This window comes from Orbicella franksi, chromosome 2 (genome assembly GCF_964199315.1).
Source record: "Orbicella franksi chromosome 2, jaOrbFran1.1, whole genome shotgun sequence".
NCBI classification, from domain to species: Eukaryota; Metazoa; Cnidaria; class Anthozoa; order Scleractinia; family Merulinidae; genus Orbicella; species Orbicella franksi.
The window spans coordinates 7,354,924-7,375,398 of NC_138146.1; the positions used below are offsets into that span (position 1 = coordinate 7,354,924).

At 39.9% G+C, this 20,475-nt stretch overlaps 3 protein-coding genes across 3 annotated transcripts in view; all 3 read left to right on the plus strand.

Annotated features, from left to right (window-relative positions):
* The window catches only part of LOC145479904 (uncharacterized), a 148,882-nt gene that overhangs the window by 3,315 nt on the left and 125,092 nt on the right, over window positions 1–20,475 (plus strand). The window lies entirely within an intron of this gene.
* Window positions 4,745–12,102, plus strand: LOC145477935 (steryl-sulfatase-like). The gene is made up of 3 exons (XM_081455809.1): window positions 4,745–5,748; window positions 8,366–9,073; window positions 9,545–12,102. Exons 1-3 carry the CDS (start codon window positions 5,373–5,375, stop codon window positions 10,192–10,194), a joined length of 1,734 nt encoding a protein of 577 aa, XP_081311935.1. The 5' UTR covers window positions 4,745–5,372; the 3' UTR covers window positions 10,195–12,102.
* Window positions 14,017–20,446, plus strand: LOC145477936 (steryl-sulfatase-like). Its single transcript, XM_081455810.1, has 3 exons — window positions 14,017–14,883; window positions 16,426–17,133; window positions 18,156–20,446. The coding sequence occupies exons 1-3, from the start codon at window positions 14,508–14,510 to the stop codon at window positions 18,797–18,799; spliced, it is 1,728 nt and encodes a 575-aa protein (XP_081311936.1). The 5' UTR covers window positions 14,017–14,507; the 3' UTR covers window positions 18,800–20,446.

The window sequence follows — 20,475 nt, forward strand, 5'->3', positions numbered from 1 at the left end:
TGACCCCTTTTATAGAGAATACAGTCGAATCTCTCTAAATCGGCCACGTTGTGGAGAGACGAAAGTGGCCGTCGTAGAGAGGTGGCCGTTATGGGGAGCTATGGTTGCAATATGACACCTGTTTTTCGGGGAAGCAACAGTTTAAAACTAGTGAGACAATCTCAGATAGTGCAGAGTGTAATGCATAGCTCTGACGCAGTACTCATGACACAGTTCCTATATAACCCCTGCCATTCATTCCTGGTTTGTATTTACCTTGCTAGTCAGCTAGGGATTTTGATGAGACATAATCTTAGAAGTGCGTATGTTTGATGTGTATTTTCATTCACAGTCCAAGAATAACTTACAATTAATCACCGTTTGTCAAGACAGCTCTCGAATTTTACTGTAGTATTTTACGTTGATTTTTGTTCATTTTAAATTAAGTAATACATTTAAGTTGCGAGCGTGACAATTTTACTCTTCACGAAAACGTTTGTAACTTGATTCTTTTGTTTTCCTCGCAAAGGTATGTAACCTAAAACTCTTGCTTTCTCGAAAACACACGGAAGATGGAGATAAATGGAAGAAAGTTGAATGTCGCATGAAGAAATGGAAGAGGAACGATTTGCTTTATTTAAAACGCAAATTTTCTTTTGACCAATAAACAGGAACTAATCTAATTATCAAATTGTCACGGAACAGCACGTTCTGTTTCCACCCTTGGCGTTAACAATAAAACTACTTAAATTGAAAATACACACTGATATCGATTAATAGAACGGAGGAGGGTTTCAACAAGAGGTATTGAAAGTAAACAACGCTACTTGACCGAGATTATATCCTTCATCGGTGAACGATTCCCCTCAAAGACTGATAAAAATTTATGCTTTCAGTAGATGCCACGGAGTCTGCAGCAATATTTGAGCAGTTTCCTGGATTTTTTGTTCAATTTGACAAGTTTTAATGCCACTTACTCGGGAGAGTTTCGGCTGCGGGTATGAACATTTTGGTCTCTTTGATGGAGACAATTAAAGGATGAAATAAACGCACCAGTGTAGTTTGGAAACAATAGATGATATTTCTTGAACCAAGTTAGGTGTAATTCCAAAAGACACGCACAGTCACAGTAACATCCTTGTATCGTGCTAACGATGCTAGAACGCACGCGTATGACTTATTAGGGTTCTACCACAAGGAAAAGCGCTCAACGTTAGTGTATGATCTTGTATGAAATGTATCTTCCACCTGATGTATGTAGTTGACACTAACGCTTACCAATCTGCGCATGCCTTTAGAGAAAATATTGGATTTGTTCTAAAGAGAAAAGTACCACAAGGAGGGCAAGGGGCTTTCTGAAACAAATATATAGCTTTTTGAAGTGATCAAAGAAATAGGGTAGGTACATGCACCGTCAACCCCCAAACCATCCCAATAGTGCACCCTGCACTAAAAAATAGTCTGCAGAACAGACGGATTACGATACACGAGCACGGAGCGCGAACACTTGCGCGAAGCACCAGTTCTACTCGCTCCTCGCGCTTGTAGTCTCGCTCTGCGCTCGTGTATCACGCTTCACGGTCTGCTCCGCTGATCCGCCTGTTCAGCAGACTATTAAAAAAAGGCTTATTTTAACATATAAAGATGTAACACTTGTTCGAAATAAATCAGCAAAAATAGATACCAAACAAAAACAGAGACCAACGGCGTGCGGTACGGATCAATTAGTTTGTGACCTTTTATGATAAAAAATGGCCAGGGGTTTTGTATACACTGTTCGTCAGTCGTCGATTAACTGGCCGTTGCCTAGATGTTAGTTTCAATAGCAATAAGTTGGGACGCTTTTCAGTGGCTGTTAGCGTTGTGGGGAGGTTGCTGTCGTAGAGAGGTTAAAATGAGAGTGAATGTAAGGACGTACTAAAAAACAGTGGCCGTTGTACAGAGGAAGCCGTTAGTGACGGTTGAACTGTATTTATATAAGTAAATGCAGAATTCTCCTTTACCCACCTCTAACCGTTTGCGTTTGCGCTAATTTAATCCGCGGATTTCGTTTCGCTCGCGTGCCCGACCAGCTTGCGAGAAAGTAAACGAGCTGTGAACAAACAGACAATGAAAATGTAGTTTCTTGGTGTTCCGGATAGTGTGATCACCAAATGACCCGAAACAAAAGATTCAAAAGACAGTAAACAATACCCCACCAAAAATACATTTCACAATAATTGTCTAATTTCTCGCACGCTGATTGGCTCATTTTTATCATCAATAAGAGTGTAGACGGATAAAATTTTAATTTATGCAAGCTTTCAGGCAATGGTTCAACTTTCAGCTGTCAAACCGTCAACTTTTTAACCAGCGGTATTGTTACCGCCAAATATTTTATGGTTTTTAATTTCCTTTCTAGCCTTTAAAGTTTCTTTGTATTAATCATAGGACGTCCTTTTTTGTGGTTATTTTTGCGGATGTGTTTGCCCACGTACGGTAAACGAAACAAAGAAATCTATTATGCTTTGTATTAGGTAATATTTCTTCTAACGTGTCCAAAAAAAACCAGTTCTAGTCAACGTGTCATCGTGTTAAGATCAAACTCTTAGGCTCAACTCAACGCATGTGAAATCCCTCACGCGGACACAGAAGTTTTTTCATTATTGAATGTCTTTTATTGTCTTTGCATTACCAAACGTTTGTTTCCTAAGTTTGTAGTAGTTTTCTAGCTAGCCTAATTGTACTTTCTACTTCGTTATTTGTTTCTTAGTTCGAAACCGTTTCACCGTTTTCACCGTTTCTCAATCGTTTCTCAACAACGCTTCTTTACGACGCTTCTATACATCGCTTCGATATTTGATTCGTTACGTTTCGCATCATCTGTGTACATCGCTTCGCTTCAATAAATGCTGTTTACAATAAACTGTGTCACGAACATTATTCTGGGGATTGTTTGAAACGCGTTTAGAATATCTGTGACAACGAGAGGATACGTGATTCACAAAACCGTCCTGTGAGTAACGTTAAGTTCTGCGCTCACAGGTATTTTTGTTGACTTTTTTTAAGTAACCAATCAAAAAATGAGATAAGCTATTGACGATGTTCACGTCACTTGGAATAAAATTCACTTATCTTTGTTTACGGCAAGTTTACGGCGTCTTCTCCCTCAATTATTCCCGGCATTTGACCAGTGAGATCTTGTTACCCAGGCAGTGAGGCCTGGGTTTAAATTTCGGCTCTATCATTTTTTTTCCTCGTTCAGCCACAAATCGCCGTCTGGTCTCTAAAGCGCATGCGTCACCTGTGCAGGCGTACAGCACAAGGAATTCACAGAAATTTACACGCAGCAAAGCGTCTAGTTATTGTAAAAATCAAATTGACGTCAGTTTTTATGTTTTTAAGTCTTTTCCCTTCGCTACTATCATGCTCCGGGCGTAAATCGAAGGTAAGATCTAGAATATGATCTTTCTTGTCATATCTATTCTGGTGGTGCAAATTTAGAAATCCGCGTTAAGAATTAGACGAAAGGCAAATATATGAATCCTATAATTCCACCACATTTTGAAGACCAACAAATGGCCCCAATGCTGCTTTACATTGCTTTCCTAGTCCCCCACTCCCCCAATAACTGTTCTGTTTTCTGCATTTTAAGCCGTTGATGTCATACTGCCCCCCGAAAGCACATGTTCAGACCACGTCCGTACCACAGCAAAGCATTCAAAGAGTCTACATCCCGTGAACTTTGAAGTGTCAACTACTGTTTGCACTCCAAAATACAGCCACGAATGCAATACTAGGATAGATTAAACAAGATTGCCCGTACCGATCTGCCATCCTCGTTCTCCTCCATCTTGTAAAGACCTCAAGACGATGACAAAGTACGTTATGTAAAACCACTGAAAATTTATTGGAAACCCCGCCAAAAAAAAAAAAACCGCCAAAAAATCCTAACTCGAAAATCTAACTCGAAAATCCAACTCGAAAATCACTTGAACTCGAAATCCAACTCGAAATCCTAACTCGGTAAATAGGCAACCTCTATTTTCGGGTACGAATTTATATAAGTTGTCAGTTAGGTTTTTCGCTATTTGTCAGTTGTCAGTTAACCCCATGCAGTCCAGACCCTCGGTTAGCGGCGGCGAGACAAAGTCAAAGCCGTCGCAGGGAAAAAATCGGGAAGAAAAGTTGGAGAGAGAGCGAGGAGCCCCTGGGACGGGAAATAACCGTGCAGTTTCAAACAGCGCGGTAAATGCTGGCTCCTGATTAGGTAGAAAATAATCCTTGGTATTATTTTGTCCAATCGGCAGGCGGCAGGTCCATAGTAAAATAGCCGAGGGACTCTTTTTGAAGGTGTCGCCCTCAGGGTTTCGCAAGGTCATTTTTTCCTCGCGGTTTATTTACTGTCTCGCTCGACGGAGTAACCTAAAGAGGGACTACTCATAGTCTATGAGTTCTAATACGAAGCCTACGTAAAGGTTAGTTCGTTCCCTATATATTTATGTTGCTAATCCAGTCCCTGAACTCTTCTTTCTTCCCGTCCTATCTGACTGGACTATTGTCTTGCTTGTTCGGCGAGATTTTGATCGAAAAGAAAAGGTTTCGTTTACTGAGTACCTCTCAAAGACCTAAAAAAGTAAAACGATCGCCTATCATTTTTGCAAGAGACAAAAACAAGTTTCATAAGAATGAGTTGCAAAGTCAGGAATTATAGGACCCCAAACTGTGCAAACTTTTACAACATGAAATGTATGCAAGGGACAAGTGTTGCCCTCTCGTACATTCTTTGTAAAAATTGTCAAATTTTCGGTCCCATGTTTTCATGACTTTGCACTGGTTTTTACGGTGGCCTGGAATGGACATCGAATATTTTTTTTTTTCTCCGCGACTTATTTTTTCATTCGCGATTTCGTGTTTTCATCCGTGACTTTTTTTTATCCGCCACTTCTTTTCTCGCCGCGTGTGTTGCGACTGCGCGGGCTCACGTACACTGTAACAGAGCAGGCAGCATATCACCCAGCAATACGTGGCGTAAAAACGATTTTAATGAATAACTGGTTTGGAATTGCAAAACCAGCCGTTACTGAAAATCATCAACATACAAAACCTCCCATTATATCATACAAGAGAGGCAAATCTCTTAAAGACACGCTCGTTGGAGCGAAAATTTAATTGAAGGCTAAAGAGGGGAGCCCGTGTCTCTTCCAGGCCACCGTAGGTTTTGCATGGGACTTCGAATATTCCTAAGTTCGGTATGATAAATTGAGCGGAGAGGCTTATTTTTTGTTTGAGTGAGAAAATCGGAAAAGCGTGACATGGTCTGGGTGGATTGCGCGATGAGTTTAGACTAGTCCCCAGTTTCTTTTGGCTGCCGCCACCTTGGATTTGAGGTCGCTCAGTTCAACAGTACAAATATGTGGCATCCTTGGTTTACCTTTATTTCTTTGTTTCTCGCAATCAGCGTAACATCTGCAAAGCCAAATGTTCTGATCTTTCTTGTGGACGACCTTGGAATCGCAGATCTGGGCTGCTTCGGTAATGACACGATCAAAACACCGAATATTGATCGGCTGGCTCAAGAAGGAGCTCGATTGCGACACGACGTCACGCCGGACTCTATCTGCACACCAAACAGGGCCGCATTTCTTACGGGAAGGTATCCTATCCGATCAGGACTCGCTTCCGACAAAGGACAAATCAGGGTGTTCATTTTTACCGCAGGATCTGGCGGTCTGCCCCAAAATGAAACCACATTTGCCGAGGTTGCATCTGCTGCTGGCTACAAAACAGGTTAGTCTTAGACGCTATTTTCAACATTTTAATTGCAGTTGATACAGCTATAAACAGACATTAATTATAACTGTCTTGAATTACGTCTTTGTGATAGAATAAACTGCTGGCTGTACTTTAATCTTGTCCAAATAGTGATGACGGGGGCGGGGACTTGGCATCCGATCGCAGGGTTATTTTAACTTCCCCCACCCCGGGAGTACTTGACCCATGTTTGGTATAGGGATGCAGGCAAGGATATCCTCGCCCTGTTTAGGAACTTATGTTTGAGGTTACCAATACAGCTTTTACAGACTGAAAAATATCAATTTTCTACCCTAGATTTAATACAATGTCATATGGGAAGCACACTATCAGATAATTATACTTGGCCTAAGTTACAGAATCTTATACCAAAAAATATTAGAGGTTCACCAACATTGTCAGCATTCACAAAATTTACTTGGATATTTTGACTGATTAGTTATAGTAATGGGACATGTGTGATAATGTGCTACTTAATTTCTTTTATGTATTTTTCTCTTATATAATCTTTGTGCATTTTTATCATTTATATTTTTAAATTGTAAATACTTTTGATTAGCTTTTTAAACATAATATTATCTTGTTATTTTAGTTTTTAATGTGGCCCCATAAGTGTCCCTATTGAGTGGCTTTATTACTGCTCATTTTGCCTGACACTTGACTAAAGTTACTTACTTTACTTACTTGTCAATATTGTGTATGCACTCATGCTTTTGCGACACAGTGACATCTTTCTGTCAAAATGATATCCAACACAAAGAAACTAGACCAACCGGAACAATCAACACTGTCAATATGCACATGTTATGATGCTGACTAGCTGGAAAAATAATTTAAATTAAAAGATACCATCAATAATAGTATTACTTCAGGCTGTTACTCTTATCCTGAAAATGATTTGTATTGACTGATGACTATGTTAAGTTCAGTTGACTTCTCAGATCACAAACTGATTGTGTTACAATAACCATACCCTGTTTAGAGAAAGTTTTAACCCATTTTAGGACAGAGGCAAGTTAAATTGCACATGTTATACCCTGTTCAGGGCAGCGAGGCCAAAAAACACCATACACTGTCCAGCAGCATGTCACCGCACAAGCCAAATAAGGGAGTACCACCCTGTCCCCAGCCCCCCTCTCGCCATGGCTATACCCTCACCCCCCAGTTTACCCAACTGGTTCTAAATTACTTACTTCATGTACAACACAAAATTTTGGCACAATGTACGGTCATGGAGCCAAGCAAATTCCAAGATCAAACTATTGGAAATTAACAACTTGACATCAGTTTTTTATGTATCGGTCCTCTTATTGATGATCAATTGTGTCATAACATTGTCAAAGTGGCTGTGGAACCACGAGCCGCAGGCGAGTAGGCCCTCCGTAAACTTTGACAATGTTATGACGCAATAGACCATTTTACAGTTGTCTGCTCAGTGACCTGGCCTTTGTATGGCAGCGAGGCTAGAGTTGACCTTGTTTTGATACAGACCTCACTGCTTTTGTCATGTAAATGCACCTACTTAGCATCAGAACAACTTGTTTTACACAACAAAAGCAGTGAGGTCTGTATCAAAACAAGGTCAACTCTAGCCTCGCTGCCATACAAAGGCCAGGTTACTGAGCAGACAACTGTAAAATGGTCTATTGATCATCAATAAGAGGAAAGACGCATAAAAAATCTGACATCAATTTGACATCAATTTGTTTTGTTTACAATAACAAGACCCCAAAATGATCAAATGCCGGAAATAAATGAGAGGAAAAGACAGCATAAAATTGCCATAAACAGAGATTAGTGACTTTATTCAAAATGATGCGAACACTGTCAATAGCTTTTCTGGCTTTTTGATTGGCTACTTAAACAAGTCCATAAAATCTCATTGGTTAAAAAGTTGACAGTCTGACAGCTGAAAGTTTAAGTTGAAAGCTTACATAAATTAAAATTTTATCTGTCGGTACTATTATTGATGATAAAAATGAGCCAATCAGTTCGCAAGAAATTAAACAGTTATTGCAAAAATACCATTTGCAGCTCTTTGCATCAATAAAAGTGAAACAGCTTGTTTGCACAAATTTAATAGTGGTTATCAAACATTATTTATTTATTTATTTATTTATTTATTTATTTATTTATTTATTTATTTATTTATTTATTTATTATTTGGTGAACATTTTCTTCTGGGCCCAAAAATGTATGAGGCATGGAAAAACTGGGCTTGACTTTCAGGATAGTCAATTCTTTTTGGCCCCTTAGTTTTAGTATTTCTGTCAGTGAAAAGCATGAAAAGTTAGTTGCCAGGGAAAAAAGTTTGTTCGCATCGGTGACCCCAGTGGTTGCAACGTTGAGCTCTGAAAAAAAAAAAAAACAGTCATTTACATGATGTTTATGAACAGCCACACTGAAGGGCTGTGACAATGCATGCCAAAGCTTATTATCTTATTGGGTAAGAGGGTGGATCTCTATGTTGGCATGCAGTTTTATGCATGCAAGGGTCAGCTATACATGCTTTCATTCCCCAAGGGTGACCTAAGGGTGGCTCTCAGTAGCAATAGGAAACTTTCAGTAACATTTTTCTTTTCTGTTTTCTTAGGTATGATTGGCAAGTGGCATCTTGGGCTCCATTCTTCAACCAACTCTGATTTTTTTTTCCACCCTCTGAAGCAAGGTTTTCAATATTTTTATGGTCTGCCACTTACGAACTTGAGAGATTGTGAGCCTGGCAAATATGTTATAGAACTTATCCTTCCAGGCTTGCGACCAACAAATATCCTAATTGCAGCAACAATCATTGCACTTACACTGCATATTTGCTACCTGAACAGTTTATTAAGCAAGACTGCATTCATTGTCCTCCTGACAATAACTGTACAAGTCTGTGTTCTGTTATCGGCCATCCTAACAATGTATGCATCATTTAACTGCTTCGTAATGAAAAACTATGAAGCTGTGGAGCAACCGACTGTATTGGAGAACTTAACCATGAGATTTACAGATGAAGCAATCAACTTTATTCGCACAAACAAAGACAGTCCCTTCTTGCTTTTCATGTCATTTGCAAAAGTGCACACTGCTTTGTTTAGCACAAGGCCATTTGCTAATCATAGCATTCATGGTCGCTATGGTGACAATGTTGAAGAAATGGATTGGAGTGTTGGTCAGATCATGGCTGCTGTTGAAGAACAGGGTTTGAAGGAAAACACATTTGTTTACTTCACATCTGATAATGGCCCTCATTTAGAAGAAATTGACTCTTCTTCTGGTGAATATCATGGTGGCTGGAAGGGCATTTACAAAGGAGGTAAGATGAAAGCTTCATTTCTTTATTATAAGTAACAACATTCTACAAATTTAAAAGGTTTAATTAACTTTTTCAGCTTTTCTGCTTTTAAATTCCTACATCCATCTGGCTATTCCTTTGAAGCTACAGATGTGGCACTCTCTCTGATCCACAAATTGAAATTTACAATAGCCATTTTTACAGTTTGCTTTTCTCATTTAAATTGCGTTGTAATCCAACGTGGATGAGAGACATCTCTGGGCAGAAACTACAAAATTACCCGAAATTGCCTCACACATATGTTTGGTTATATTGTAATGCAAATGACTAAAGTTAACCATGAAAAGGGCAACAAGATAACATCATAGGCCTGCAAAAATAAATTGCTTCTGTAGGTGAGTTAGTATTGGTGTCTATGCTACCAAAAATACTATTGTCTCAAAATTAAATTGGGTCAAATTTAAATTTTTCAATGGTATGTTTCTTTGACAGGCAAAGGACAGTGCTGGGATGGTGGTGTTAGAGTGCCTACAATAGTATCATGGCCAGGTCACATCGCAGCTGGGATCTCACTCGACGAGCTAACCAGTAGCATGGACGTATTACCCACAGTAGCTAAACTAACTGGTGCAGACCTTCCAGAGGACAGAGTCATCGATGGAAAAGATCTCTTACCACTGCTGACTGACAAGACGCAAGAGTCTTCTCATGAATTTCTTTTCCATTATTGTGGAAATCAGGTCCATGCTGTCCGTTATCGGCCAAAGAACACTGACACTGTCTGGAAGGCTCATTTTATGACACCAAAATGGACTGAAGGAACTGAAAGCTGTATCGGAAGAGGCATCTGTAAGTGTCATGGAGATCAGGTTAACGTGCATGACCCACCTCTTCTTTATGACATGACAGATGACCCAGCTGAAAGCTCTCCTATTCCTGCTCACATGCCAGAGTACAGTGAAGTGATGAAAGATATTTACCCAGCGCTCGCAGCTCACAAGGAAGGGATTGAGAGTGTCCCCTACCAGCTACAGGTAGCACAAAACTTCTTTTACCCCAGGTTACAGATGTGTTGTAATTTCCCTTTCTGTAGCTGCAAGGAAACTGATAGAGAAATTGAGCATTATCCTGAAAACGTTTGAAAATCGAGCACATGATGGAAATCCAAACGAACATTGTTCATAGTCAATTCAAACTTTTGATACTTACTTAATACACATTTTGTTAACTTTCAACACAACGCCCATTGTATAGGATGATCGCTAGCTTAAAACAATACTACACAATAACTCTACAAATTTGTCAGCCTGGCAATCGTCAATCTACTAACTGGTTACAGGGAGCCTACTACATGGGAACACATATTTTTGTTGAAAACTGGATAAATAGATTAATAAAACTTTCGCTGGACGATACTTACAATAACTGTTTTAATCTAAGAGTAGTCGAAAGATTTTATAATTGCCACCGCAAGGTTTTGGCCCAAAGGCCAGAACCCGAAGAGGCGTTTATAGTATACTCCCCGCGTAAAAAAATTAACATTAACATCTATTCTTATGAAAAATCGTTTCCCATGTAACATTATACAAAGGGTAGTTAATCAATACCTTTATAAGGTTCACAACACCTCAGCTGATGCATCCCGGCAGGACCATTCGGAGGGAACGACCAAACGGTTTTTCAAATTACCTTCTATTGGCCCCTTTTCCCTTTTAGCGCAACGTAAAATCAAAACCATCGCTAAGAAATATTGTAAGTATTTAGACATTAGGTTAGCCTTCTCTTCCTATAAGTTAAGTAACATGTTCAGTGTGAGGGACTCGATCCCCAGTGCACTCCGTTGCCAGGTGATTTACAAATTTACATGTGCAGGATGTTACACCCGTTATGTCGGTGAAACCATTTTGGCACCAGGGTTCGTGAGCACTTGCTCTCGGATCGCAATTCCTATATCTATAAGCATCTTCAGGGTTCTGAGTCGTGTAAGAATCTAGGCTCTTTTAATTGTTTTTCCATCTTAGACTCGGCTCTTACTAATTTCTAACTTAAGATCAAGAAGCCCTTCATATTGAATGGGAAGGACCCGCGTTGAATAAACAACTCAAACATGTTAATTTAACACTCCTACTTTAATTACTATTTGTATTCAGTATTTTTCACAGATTTGTACTCGCACCTTTTTTTGTATCCCTCAAGTATTATGTAACTTTTTCACTGATTTGTACTATTATTCTACATTTTGTAATTTACACCTACTTGTTACCTACTTTATATAAAGTCACTCACTTGTAAACATCCTTTAACTGAAGATGGATACTGAGTATACATGTCTTACAAATTTAAACGGTGTGTCGTCTTTTTTAAATGCTAAATGTTGAAATATTGGTAGTATCGGCAGTGTACGAATCAATCCCGATTTGAAGAAACTAGACGCACACGGTGATCCCGGTTAATTTTCCAGTAAGCTTTGAGCTCAGACAATTTAATATGGTCTACATGACGATTTTTGCATGATCAAGTAATTTCGCTTCGATGTGGCGGAGATATCAGCACGAATTGCAGTAAAATGATCTCAAAGATCCTGTGCATCAGGGACGGCGGAGCCCGGGGGGAAGGGAGGGGGCGGGGGCTAGGGGGCTTTAGCAAAAAATACATAAAATAATAATCTTACAAACATCTCCAGATCCCTACAAGTTAGCGCCTCTGGCGCTCTCTTGTAGCCCGCCCCCCCCCCTCTCCCCCCCCCCCCAATTCCCCCGATTCAAAATACGCTCTGCCATCCCTATGCATGGTTTTTGAGAAGAACACAACTCAGATGTAAGTAGTTTCTGAGTTATCTCGAAATTCGAAGTGAAATTCTAGCTAAACGATCGTACGTGTCGCTTCGCTCGTGTTCGAGATTTTAACACGTGTTGCTCAATTGCGAATAAATACCCTTCGGATCCCCAGTTATGCGTTTGGAACCTCGCTTAGTAGGATCGCCTATTTTTTATGGAGTAATCTTAAGTAGCGTAGAGCTCAATCAATAAACATGCACCAAAGGAAAATTATCATCGTGTGCTTTGTTTGATCTTATCGAAGCGCTGATTCTCATTCTCAAGAGAATGATAGGTTTTGACTTAAATTTCTAACGCTCCAGGCTTTATACGGCTCTTTTCTAAAGGACAAATGTTAAGTTATTTTTTTTAATATACAACATTAGGGTCATATAGAGTTCTTCTGGCAAATTGGTGAAGGGAAAAGATTATTTCAGCTCGTTGATGTTTCCACCGTTAATACATGTCATGGGTGACAAATTACTCCTTAATTAATTTTGGCGCGAAATTTCAGTGTTAATTTATAATTTCACTTGTGAAATTACAAAATTGCCACGGCAACGTTTGGCGCGAAATTTCTTGATACAAGAAACTGGTCAAAAAACCCACGATTGTAAGCGTAATTTGTCACCGGTGATATTAATTAAAGGTAATCAAATGGTATACTCGTGAAATTAAGAAATAATTTCACTTGGGTCTTGACAAAATTGAAGTAATTTCCTCGCTTAAAGGCTCGAGAAATCATAAGAATTTTGACAAAACGCGCGTGAAATTATTCCTAATTTGTCACCATTTGCTCACCCAAACTAATGACTGCCGTTTGATAGAAGAACGCAACACGAATGCTTCGTCGCATAAATAATTTGCAATTTAAATTTTCAAAGCTTGCGCCTACACGCCGAATGGAGGTTTCGTGGCGATATTTGATTGGATGGTCGCCTAGCTTATTGTCAGAGAGGTGCGGGAAATTATACTTCTTCCTAGAGGAAGTCTTTGCTTTTAAGAAAAAGGAATTTAAAAAGTTGAAAGTAAATTTGGTGAAATGATAAGGCTCTCTTATTTTTATTTATAATATGTGCTTTGTAATGAACGACGGAAAAAAGACGCGCTTTCTGATCTGAAGATACCTTCTCCATATAAAACTTAAATTAAAAACCTGTGGAACAGTCTTGTTACCTTAGAAGATAAATTTCATATTTTTTAGTTAGATTTTAATTGTAATTGTCTACGAAACTGTTGAACATCAAAAACCAGACTGACAGTGCTCTTGTGAGGGGTAAAAATCATCAATCAAACCCCAGCCAAAAATACTTCAGTTCTGGCAAAGGATGATACTTGAAGAATGAAAGAGGCAAAGGTCAGATAAATCGCACTCTTTCTAGATGCAAAATTTGGAGAGAAAAACGCGGTGAAAAGCAATAAAAGAGTTCAACATTGTTACAGAAAGGAACGTCTGACGTCTTACTTTTGATAAATTCCATCGTTTTGATATCCCCTTGTGTAAGATTGCTCAAAACCAAAACTCTTGTACTTAGTGATCGGTCATGTCATACAAATGGTTTCACCTCTGAACATCTTTCGGCAGGGATGAGTGGTTTCTTTTTTCTAGCGTGAATCCAAAGTGGGTGGCCGTTTCCCCCTACCTGCAGGAAGTTCGCAAACTAGTCTGCATGCGCTTGGCGGTTTGGACGGCAGTTCGTAAAGTTTACTCTTGGTAGATCAATTGGCAGATCGCCACGCCACGATCTGAACTGCAATAAACCATAAACCACTTACGGTTAACATTTTTTGCAGCTCTTGTTTAAAATTTTCAAATATTTATGCCCAACGGCAAAATTTAGGCCCATTTCACGGCTAAAGGTTAACCCAGTTGAGACTCTCTTGCATCAATGGAACAAGAACCTCGAGTGTAGTTTATTGATTCTAGAATATTATTTTTTCTCTTAAAAGTTTTCTCTTAAAAGAAGAAAGATTACAGCATCTTCTAATTTCCTCGTGTAGGAGGTTTCAGGCTAACGCAGCTCTACGTGGTCTGGTTTGGAACAAAAAAAACACTTTATCGTTTTCAAAACTTCAGTTTTCTTGTTAAATGTTTCACAAACATCCCTGGTACGGTTCTTGCCGTAAATAGCATGAAAGCCCGCTATCAATAGCTAGCCCAAGACACTTGGATGTATATTTGTATTCACTGGTTTTGTTGCCATATTTCAAAGGTGGCAAAGGGCCGATAAAAATTTGGTTGCCTACAAAGTCAATAAACTGCTGGTGACGGAACGTTATTTCTCGTCCTCTTCACTGATTTCATAGCGCGGAAACACTGTCACAGAAATCGAACCTAAAACCCATTGTACAACCCCAACGGTTTTAACCTCTTCCCATATACCCGATAACCCCGCCTATGTTATCTCTGTGGTGTTTTTCTATTTTTCTTTTCTACTATTTTCAGTTTTCCTTCAATTTAAAGGAAATCTATGGCACAAAATACCGTGACTGAGCCCCTTTAATAGCGTGACTGTAGCGACAGGTTACCGTGACTCGCCCCAGGGAGCTCACGGCGAACAAATCCAAGATGGCGATCTTATTGTTGTGAAGTGTTCAAAACGTGAAGACTACTGCAGACGTTCTCATCGCTTGTTACCATGCGTCACGCTTGGTTTAACTTTATTTTAACGTTTTTTGTTTTCGTCCTAACATCTGCCAAGCCAAACATTATTGTATTTCTTGTGGACGACCTTGGAATCGCAGATCTGGGCTGCTTCGGTAATGACACGATCAAAACACCGAACATTGATCGGCTGGCTGAAGAAGGAGCTCGATTGCGACACGACGTCACGCCGGACTCTATCTGTACACCAAACAGGGCTGCATTTCTTACAGGAAGGTATCCCATCCGATCAGGACTCGCCGCAGATAAAGGGCAGCTAAGAGTGCTTGTTTTCACATCAGCATCTGGTGGTCTGCCCCAAAATGAAACCACATTTGCCGAGATTGCATCCGCTGCTGGTTACAGAACAGGTTGGTTTCTTAGACTGCTATCTGACTACATGTACTGATATACAGCAGGTATCAAATTAGAGGTTCTGGAAAAGGTTGCGAAGGCTGATGGACTGAAACATGATTGCACCTTTTCCCCCGCTGCCCGTTCATTTCCCCTAGTCAATTTCTTGATTTATTTACTTTTGATTTTAAATTAAAATATTTTTGTGATAAAAAATGAAAATGATATTAAAAGAACATAAAAAATAAAACCGAAAAAGCAAATAAAACATAAATTTACAAGAAACTTGTTAAGACAACGGGTTTTTTGTTAAGGCATTCCTAGGCCACCATACTGCTCCAAAATTTCTAGAGATATTCTTAATTCAGTGTTTTGAGGGTAACCCAAAAATACTGACCCCTGGTCCGTGGACCCCCACTACGGACTGGGTCAGTGGACTACCTATGAACCAGTCCACGGACTACCCCAACGGACCCCCTCTACGGACCACCCCAAAATAGTGTAAAATAATAAATAAAGATTTCACTTATGGGTTGTCTAATAGATTACTCTTGTCAGTGATTTTTGAAGTGTTACTCTGTGCAAATGTAACAGACTTGGGTTTTGAAGAGCCCCCCACCCCCTCCCCCCCCCCAAAAAAAAATGCCTAAAAGCTCTTTTCAGCCTAAGGAGATGCCAATGGCAAAAAGAAGGAAAGCTCTTACCTTCCATTCGTGGCTCAATCTGGCTGTGGAATATATATTTTAGGCCTTTTATTCTTGTTTGTATCTGTTATTCCGCTGAGTAAATTGTGAAGCCTGGAAGGAGTTCACAAATCCACGGGAGAATGGGCTGAACAAAATGGCAGAGGGGAAAAAGCACAAATTTCAAGGCTTCCTGAGGCTTCGTCTTTCATTTACTTAATGGACACAGCAAAGGAAATGGCAATGTGTAATGATAGAAATTGTGACCAAACCTGAATCCAGGTCTGTTACATTTGCACAATGTAATGTTCGAAATTTCGCCGTCACGAGTAATCTATTAGACAGCCCGTAACTGAAATATTTATTTATTATTTTTATTCTATTTTGTGGGGTGGTCCGTAGAGGGGGTCCGTAGGGGTAGTCCGTGGACCGGTCCATAGGTAGTCCGCGGACCCAGTCCATAGTAGGGGTCTGCTGACCGGGGGTCAGTGTTTTCGGGTTACCCAGGTTTTAATGTTTAAGTGGAACTATTTATGTCACGTCGTCACTTTCCTCATTTGCATAAAATAAAAACGTAAATATCTCTAAAATGAAAAAAGATATTCCAAAAAGAAAAATGCTATTCTTCTTTATTTTGAAAAGCCTTTCAAATAAGCAGCAATTATCTTTTACTTCATGGGCACTTTAAACAAAAACCCACAGAGATCCTCTGAGATGATAACCAACAGCACCTTAAAAGATCCTCAAAGGTCCTACAAGATATTACAAGATCTGAATTAGGATCCTAAAATACTTTGATTAAGATCTACGAATCTTCAAGATCTTTAAGGGTCATTAGAAGTTGTTTGTTAACAAGCCACACTTCCTGTCTTGCAGGTATCATTGGAAAGTGGCATCTAGGGCTGCACTTGTCATCAAGCTCTGATTTCCACTTTCACCCTTTGAAGCAAGGTTTTCATCATTTTTATGGTCTTCCACTCGGCAACATGAAATACTGTGAGCCTCATGGCCGCAATCATGTAGGATTTTTTGTTTTAGGGTTAGAGCCAACTAACGTCCTCATTGCTGCTGCAGTTATTGGAATAACACTGTACATTTTCTACTCTGGTGGCTTACTAAGCAAGTGTGCTTTTGTTTCCCTCTTCACTATTATTTTGTTGATCTCCTTTGCAATGTATGCTTGTCTTATGATGATGGCTCAATTTAACTGCTTTCTTATGAAAAACTATGAAGTTGTTGAGCAACCAGTTGTGTTGGAAAACTTGACAATGAGGTTCACAGATGAAGCAATCAACTTTATCAATGCAAACAAAGACAGCCCCTTCCTGTTGTACATGTCATTTGCCAAAGTGCACTCACCTCTCTTCACTACACTATTGTTTGCCAATCACAGTGCTCATGGTCGCTATGGAGATAATGTTGAAGAAATGGATTGGAGTGTTGGTAAGATCATGGCTGCTGTTCAAGAACTGGGTCTGAAGGAAAACACATTTGTTTACTTCACATCTGACAATGGTCCTCATTTAGAAGATGTAAGCACTTCAGGAGAATACCATGGTGGCTGGAGTGGGATTCACAAAGGAGGTAAGGTGAACAGACAAGGTTTTGCAGACTATATGAATGAATGAATGATTGCTATGTTCAGTGAATGAATGTTTATGTTCACTGAAGCATTGCTAGCTCCCCTTCTCCTCCTCTGCACCCATTTTTATTTTCTTAGCTCTATTTCCTCAGGTCCTTTTTCTTCCTCCTCATCCATCTCCATTCCTCCTTGGGCGACTGTAATTTTGTAGTTCTTTAAAAATCCTTTGCTGTCTTTCTGCCCTCTTCTGCCTTTTCTTCCTCCTCCTTCTCCTGCTGCTAGTGGCCTCATGGTTAGTGCGCTCATCTCCGGATCAAGCGGTCCGGGTTTGAGCCCTGGCTAAGGATATTGCGTTGTGTTCTTGAGCAAGACACAACTCTCACAGTGCCTCTCTCTCCAGTGCCTCTCTCTCTCTCTGTATAACTGGGTGCCGGTGAATCTAATGCTGGTGAGTAACCCTGGGATAGACTAGCATCCCATCCATGTGGGGAGTAGAAAATTTATACTCCTAGACTCTTCATGCCACAGAAACAGGGATAAGCTCTTGCCTGATGGGCCACTTGACTCGTATACAGACTTTACCTTCACCTTTTCCTTCTCCTCTTATATATTCCTCATCCTCCTTCTTATTTTTTTCTTCTCTTACTTCTCTTCCTTTTTTGTACTATCTAGCCAATAGTCTAAGGCTAAGTAACCTCTTCAGTCTTGGAGGGTTGTTTGGTTTCATATATAAGAGAAAAAAACCAGTCACACAATTCTTCATGATTTTGTATTCTTGTGGGATTTGTAAGGCGCTGTTCGAGGACCCACTGTAGCCCTGACAGCTTATTTGATGTATTTCACATGAAAAATTGTATTTTCTCTTTCTATCCAGTTTCTCCCTTGTGCTTATGTGATGGGAAACTAACAGACGGATATTAAACGTACATGTAAGGTTTTGTGACGATTCTTTAGGAGAGGTAAGGAGAATTTGTCTGGAAAGGCCATTAAAGGCTAAACCACTTGTGTTATTTCCATATTACAGGCAAAGGACAGTGTTGGGATGGTGGTGTTAGGATGCCTACAATAGTATCATGGCCGGGTCACATTCCAGCTGGTACCTCCCTAGATGAGCTCACCAGTAACATGGACGTGTTACCCACAGTAGCTAAACTAACTGGTGCAGATCTTCCTGAGGACAGAGTCATCGATGGAAAAAATCTCTTACCACTGTTGACTGACAAGACACAAGAATCTTCTCATGAATTTCTTTTCCATTATTGTGGAAATCAGGTCCATGCTGTCCGTTATCGGCCAAAGAACACTGACACTGTCTGGAAGGCGCATTTTATGACACCAAAGTGGACTGAAGGAACTGAAAGCTGTGTCGGGAAAGCCATAGTTTGTAGATGTCATGGGGATAGGGTCAAAGTCCAAGATCCTCCTCTTCTTTATGACGTAACAAATGATCCTTCAGAAAGCTCTCCTATTGCTGCAGATAGGCCAGAGTACAAAGAAGTGATGAAACATATTTCCCCTGCGCTGATAACCCACAAAGAAAGCATTAAACTTGTCCCTAGTCAACTGGGAAGAAAGAACTTCTTTCATCCCCAGTTACAAATGTGTTGTAACTTTCCCTTCTGCCGCTGTAAGGAAGCTGGAGGAAAACTTGAGCATTATTTTCAATAAGCACCAGGCTTGCTCGTTGAGCGGATAAGCTGAATCAAATTCTTTGCTGTGATTACCTTGCCCGCTTGTTATTACGCGCTGTGTCCTGTACGAAAATTTGTTCAGTCTTTAAATAAGTCCTTTATTGACCAAGCTTGTTCGGTCAAGATACAGTGTATGGTTATTGACCAAGCGTGAGGTCAAGATTGACAAGATGGCTGGATATTGGCCAAATTCTGCTTTTGCGTGTTTATGGACCGAGACGGAGTCGAGGTCCATAAACACGCAAATGAACAAGAAAACAAAACAAAACAGACAACAACAACAACAAAAAACAAACAAACAAACAAAACCAGGCCAATATCAAGCTACGTCATGCGCGATTGGTCTACACACGACCCGTTACGCGGCTAAAAATGAGAATCCTAAGTCATTATTTTAGAAATTCTTTAGCCTTAATTCCAGAGTTTCGATAGAAACACAGAACTAGCACGAGCTGTTGACGTAATGATGGCGCGAGCAAAGAGAATTTACATTTTGATGATCAAAGTAAACAAGCTGTTTCCCTTTTTTTCGTCGCGGTGTATTCTGAAAGAAACAGAAAACATTTTCTCCGTGTTTCTAAGGAGTTTTAGTATAAATCTGCTAGCGTTCTATCACGAATGCCGTTCTCTGGTTAGCTACGCTACTCACTTTCTATTCTGTGATAGATAGTGAGTAGCGTAGCAGTGTGCGGTTTTTACCAAAATGACGGCCGCTTCGATTCTTTGCGTTTTCGAAGTGTCTGTGAAGAGGACTTGGATAAAAGTTTTGAACGACCAGTAGATTTATACTAAAACAATAAGATTATTCGCTCTCGATTTCTATGCGTGATGGTTGACGACGGTGCAGCCGTCGTCAACTATCACGCGATATCTCGAGCTCATAATCTTATTGTTTAATAGAAACCCTCGTGAAAGTTTGGGAGAACTCGAAAAAGCTGTGGAAAAACTCGCCTACGGCTCGGGTTCCCTCAGCATTTCTCGTTCTCCCAAACTTCTACTCGTGTTTCTATTCAACAATTAGATTATGAGCTCGAGATTTCTATCATGCATAGAAATCGAGAGCGAGAAATCGAGACCTGCAGGATACGGTTTTGACATTTTAAACGCCATTGTCTAAGAGCCATTGAGCATGAAATTTGAAACAGGTTCTTATTTGGAAAATAAGTTGCAGTGTGTTCAGTATAAAGAACTGGATGTAGAGAAGGGTATGATGATGTGTATTGTATTTCCTTAAAATGTAGTCTAACTCGTTAGACACAATTATATATTCCTCAGAAAGTGACCACACACATTGGGAAAGGCAGAATAAGAACCTATTTGAGAATCAGTCTAAATTCTCAGTAGACACCCCACATGTAAGAACCTTTTTGGGCAAACCTGGAAAAATCTAGGTTCTTTAAAGGTGGTGTTCACTATAACTGAAAATAAATGCTGACTAGACATCAAGAAGGTAACTCCCTGTCTGTTTTCGGGTTTATTCTGTTTCACAGTCCCATAACCCCTTGAAAATGTTCTTTTAGTAGGGTGTTTAATGTTTACTGTCAAGAAACTTGGTTCCAATTAAGTAATTAATTTAGATCCTAATAAGTCTAGAGATACCAAGCATGTACAACGGCTTGTTTAGTCGAAAGAAGATCACAGTTATCCGTGACC

Coding starts and splice junctions, on each gene's coding strand:
- LOC145477936 (XM_081455810.1), top strand. CDS start 14,508: ATGCGTCACGCTTGGTTTAACTTTATTTTAACGTTTTTTGTTTTCGTC. Junction 14,884..16,425: donor CGCTGCTGGTTACAGAACAG/GTTGGTTTCTTA, acceptor CCTGTCTTGCAG/GTATCATTGGAAAGTGGCAT. Junction 17,134..18,155: donor GAGTGGGATTCACAAAGGAG/GTAAGGTGAACA, acceptor TCCATATTACAG/GCAAAGGACAGTGTTGGGAT.
- LOC145477935 (XM_081455809.1), top strand. CDS start 5,373: ATGTGGCATCCTTGGTTTACCTTTATTTCTTTGTTTCTCGCAATCAGC. Junction 5,749..8,365: donor TGCTGCTGGCTACAAAACAG/GTTAGTCTTAGA, acceptor CTGTTTTCTTAG/GTATGATTGGCAAGTGGCAT. Junction 9,074..9,544: donor GAAGGGCATTTACAAAGGAG/GTAAGATGAAAG, acceptor TTTCTTTGACAG/GCAAAGGACAGTGCTGGGAT.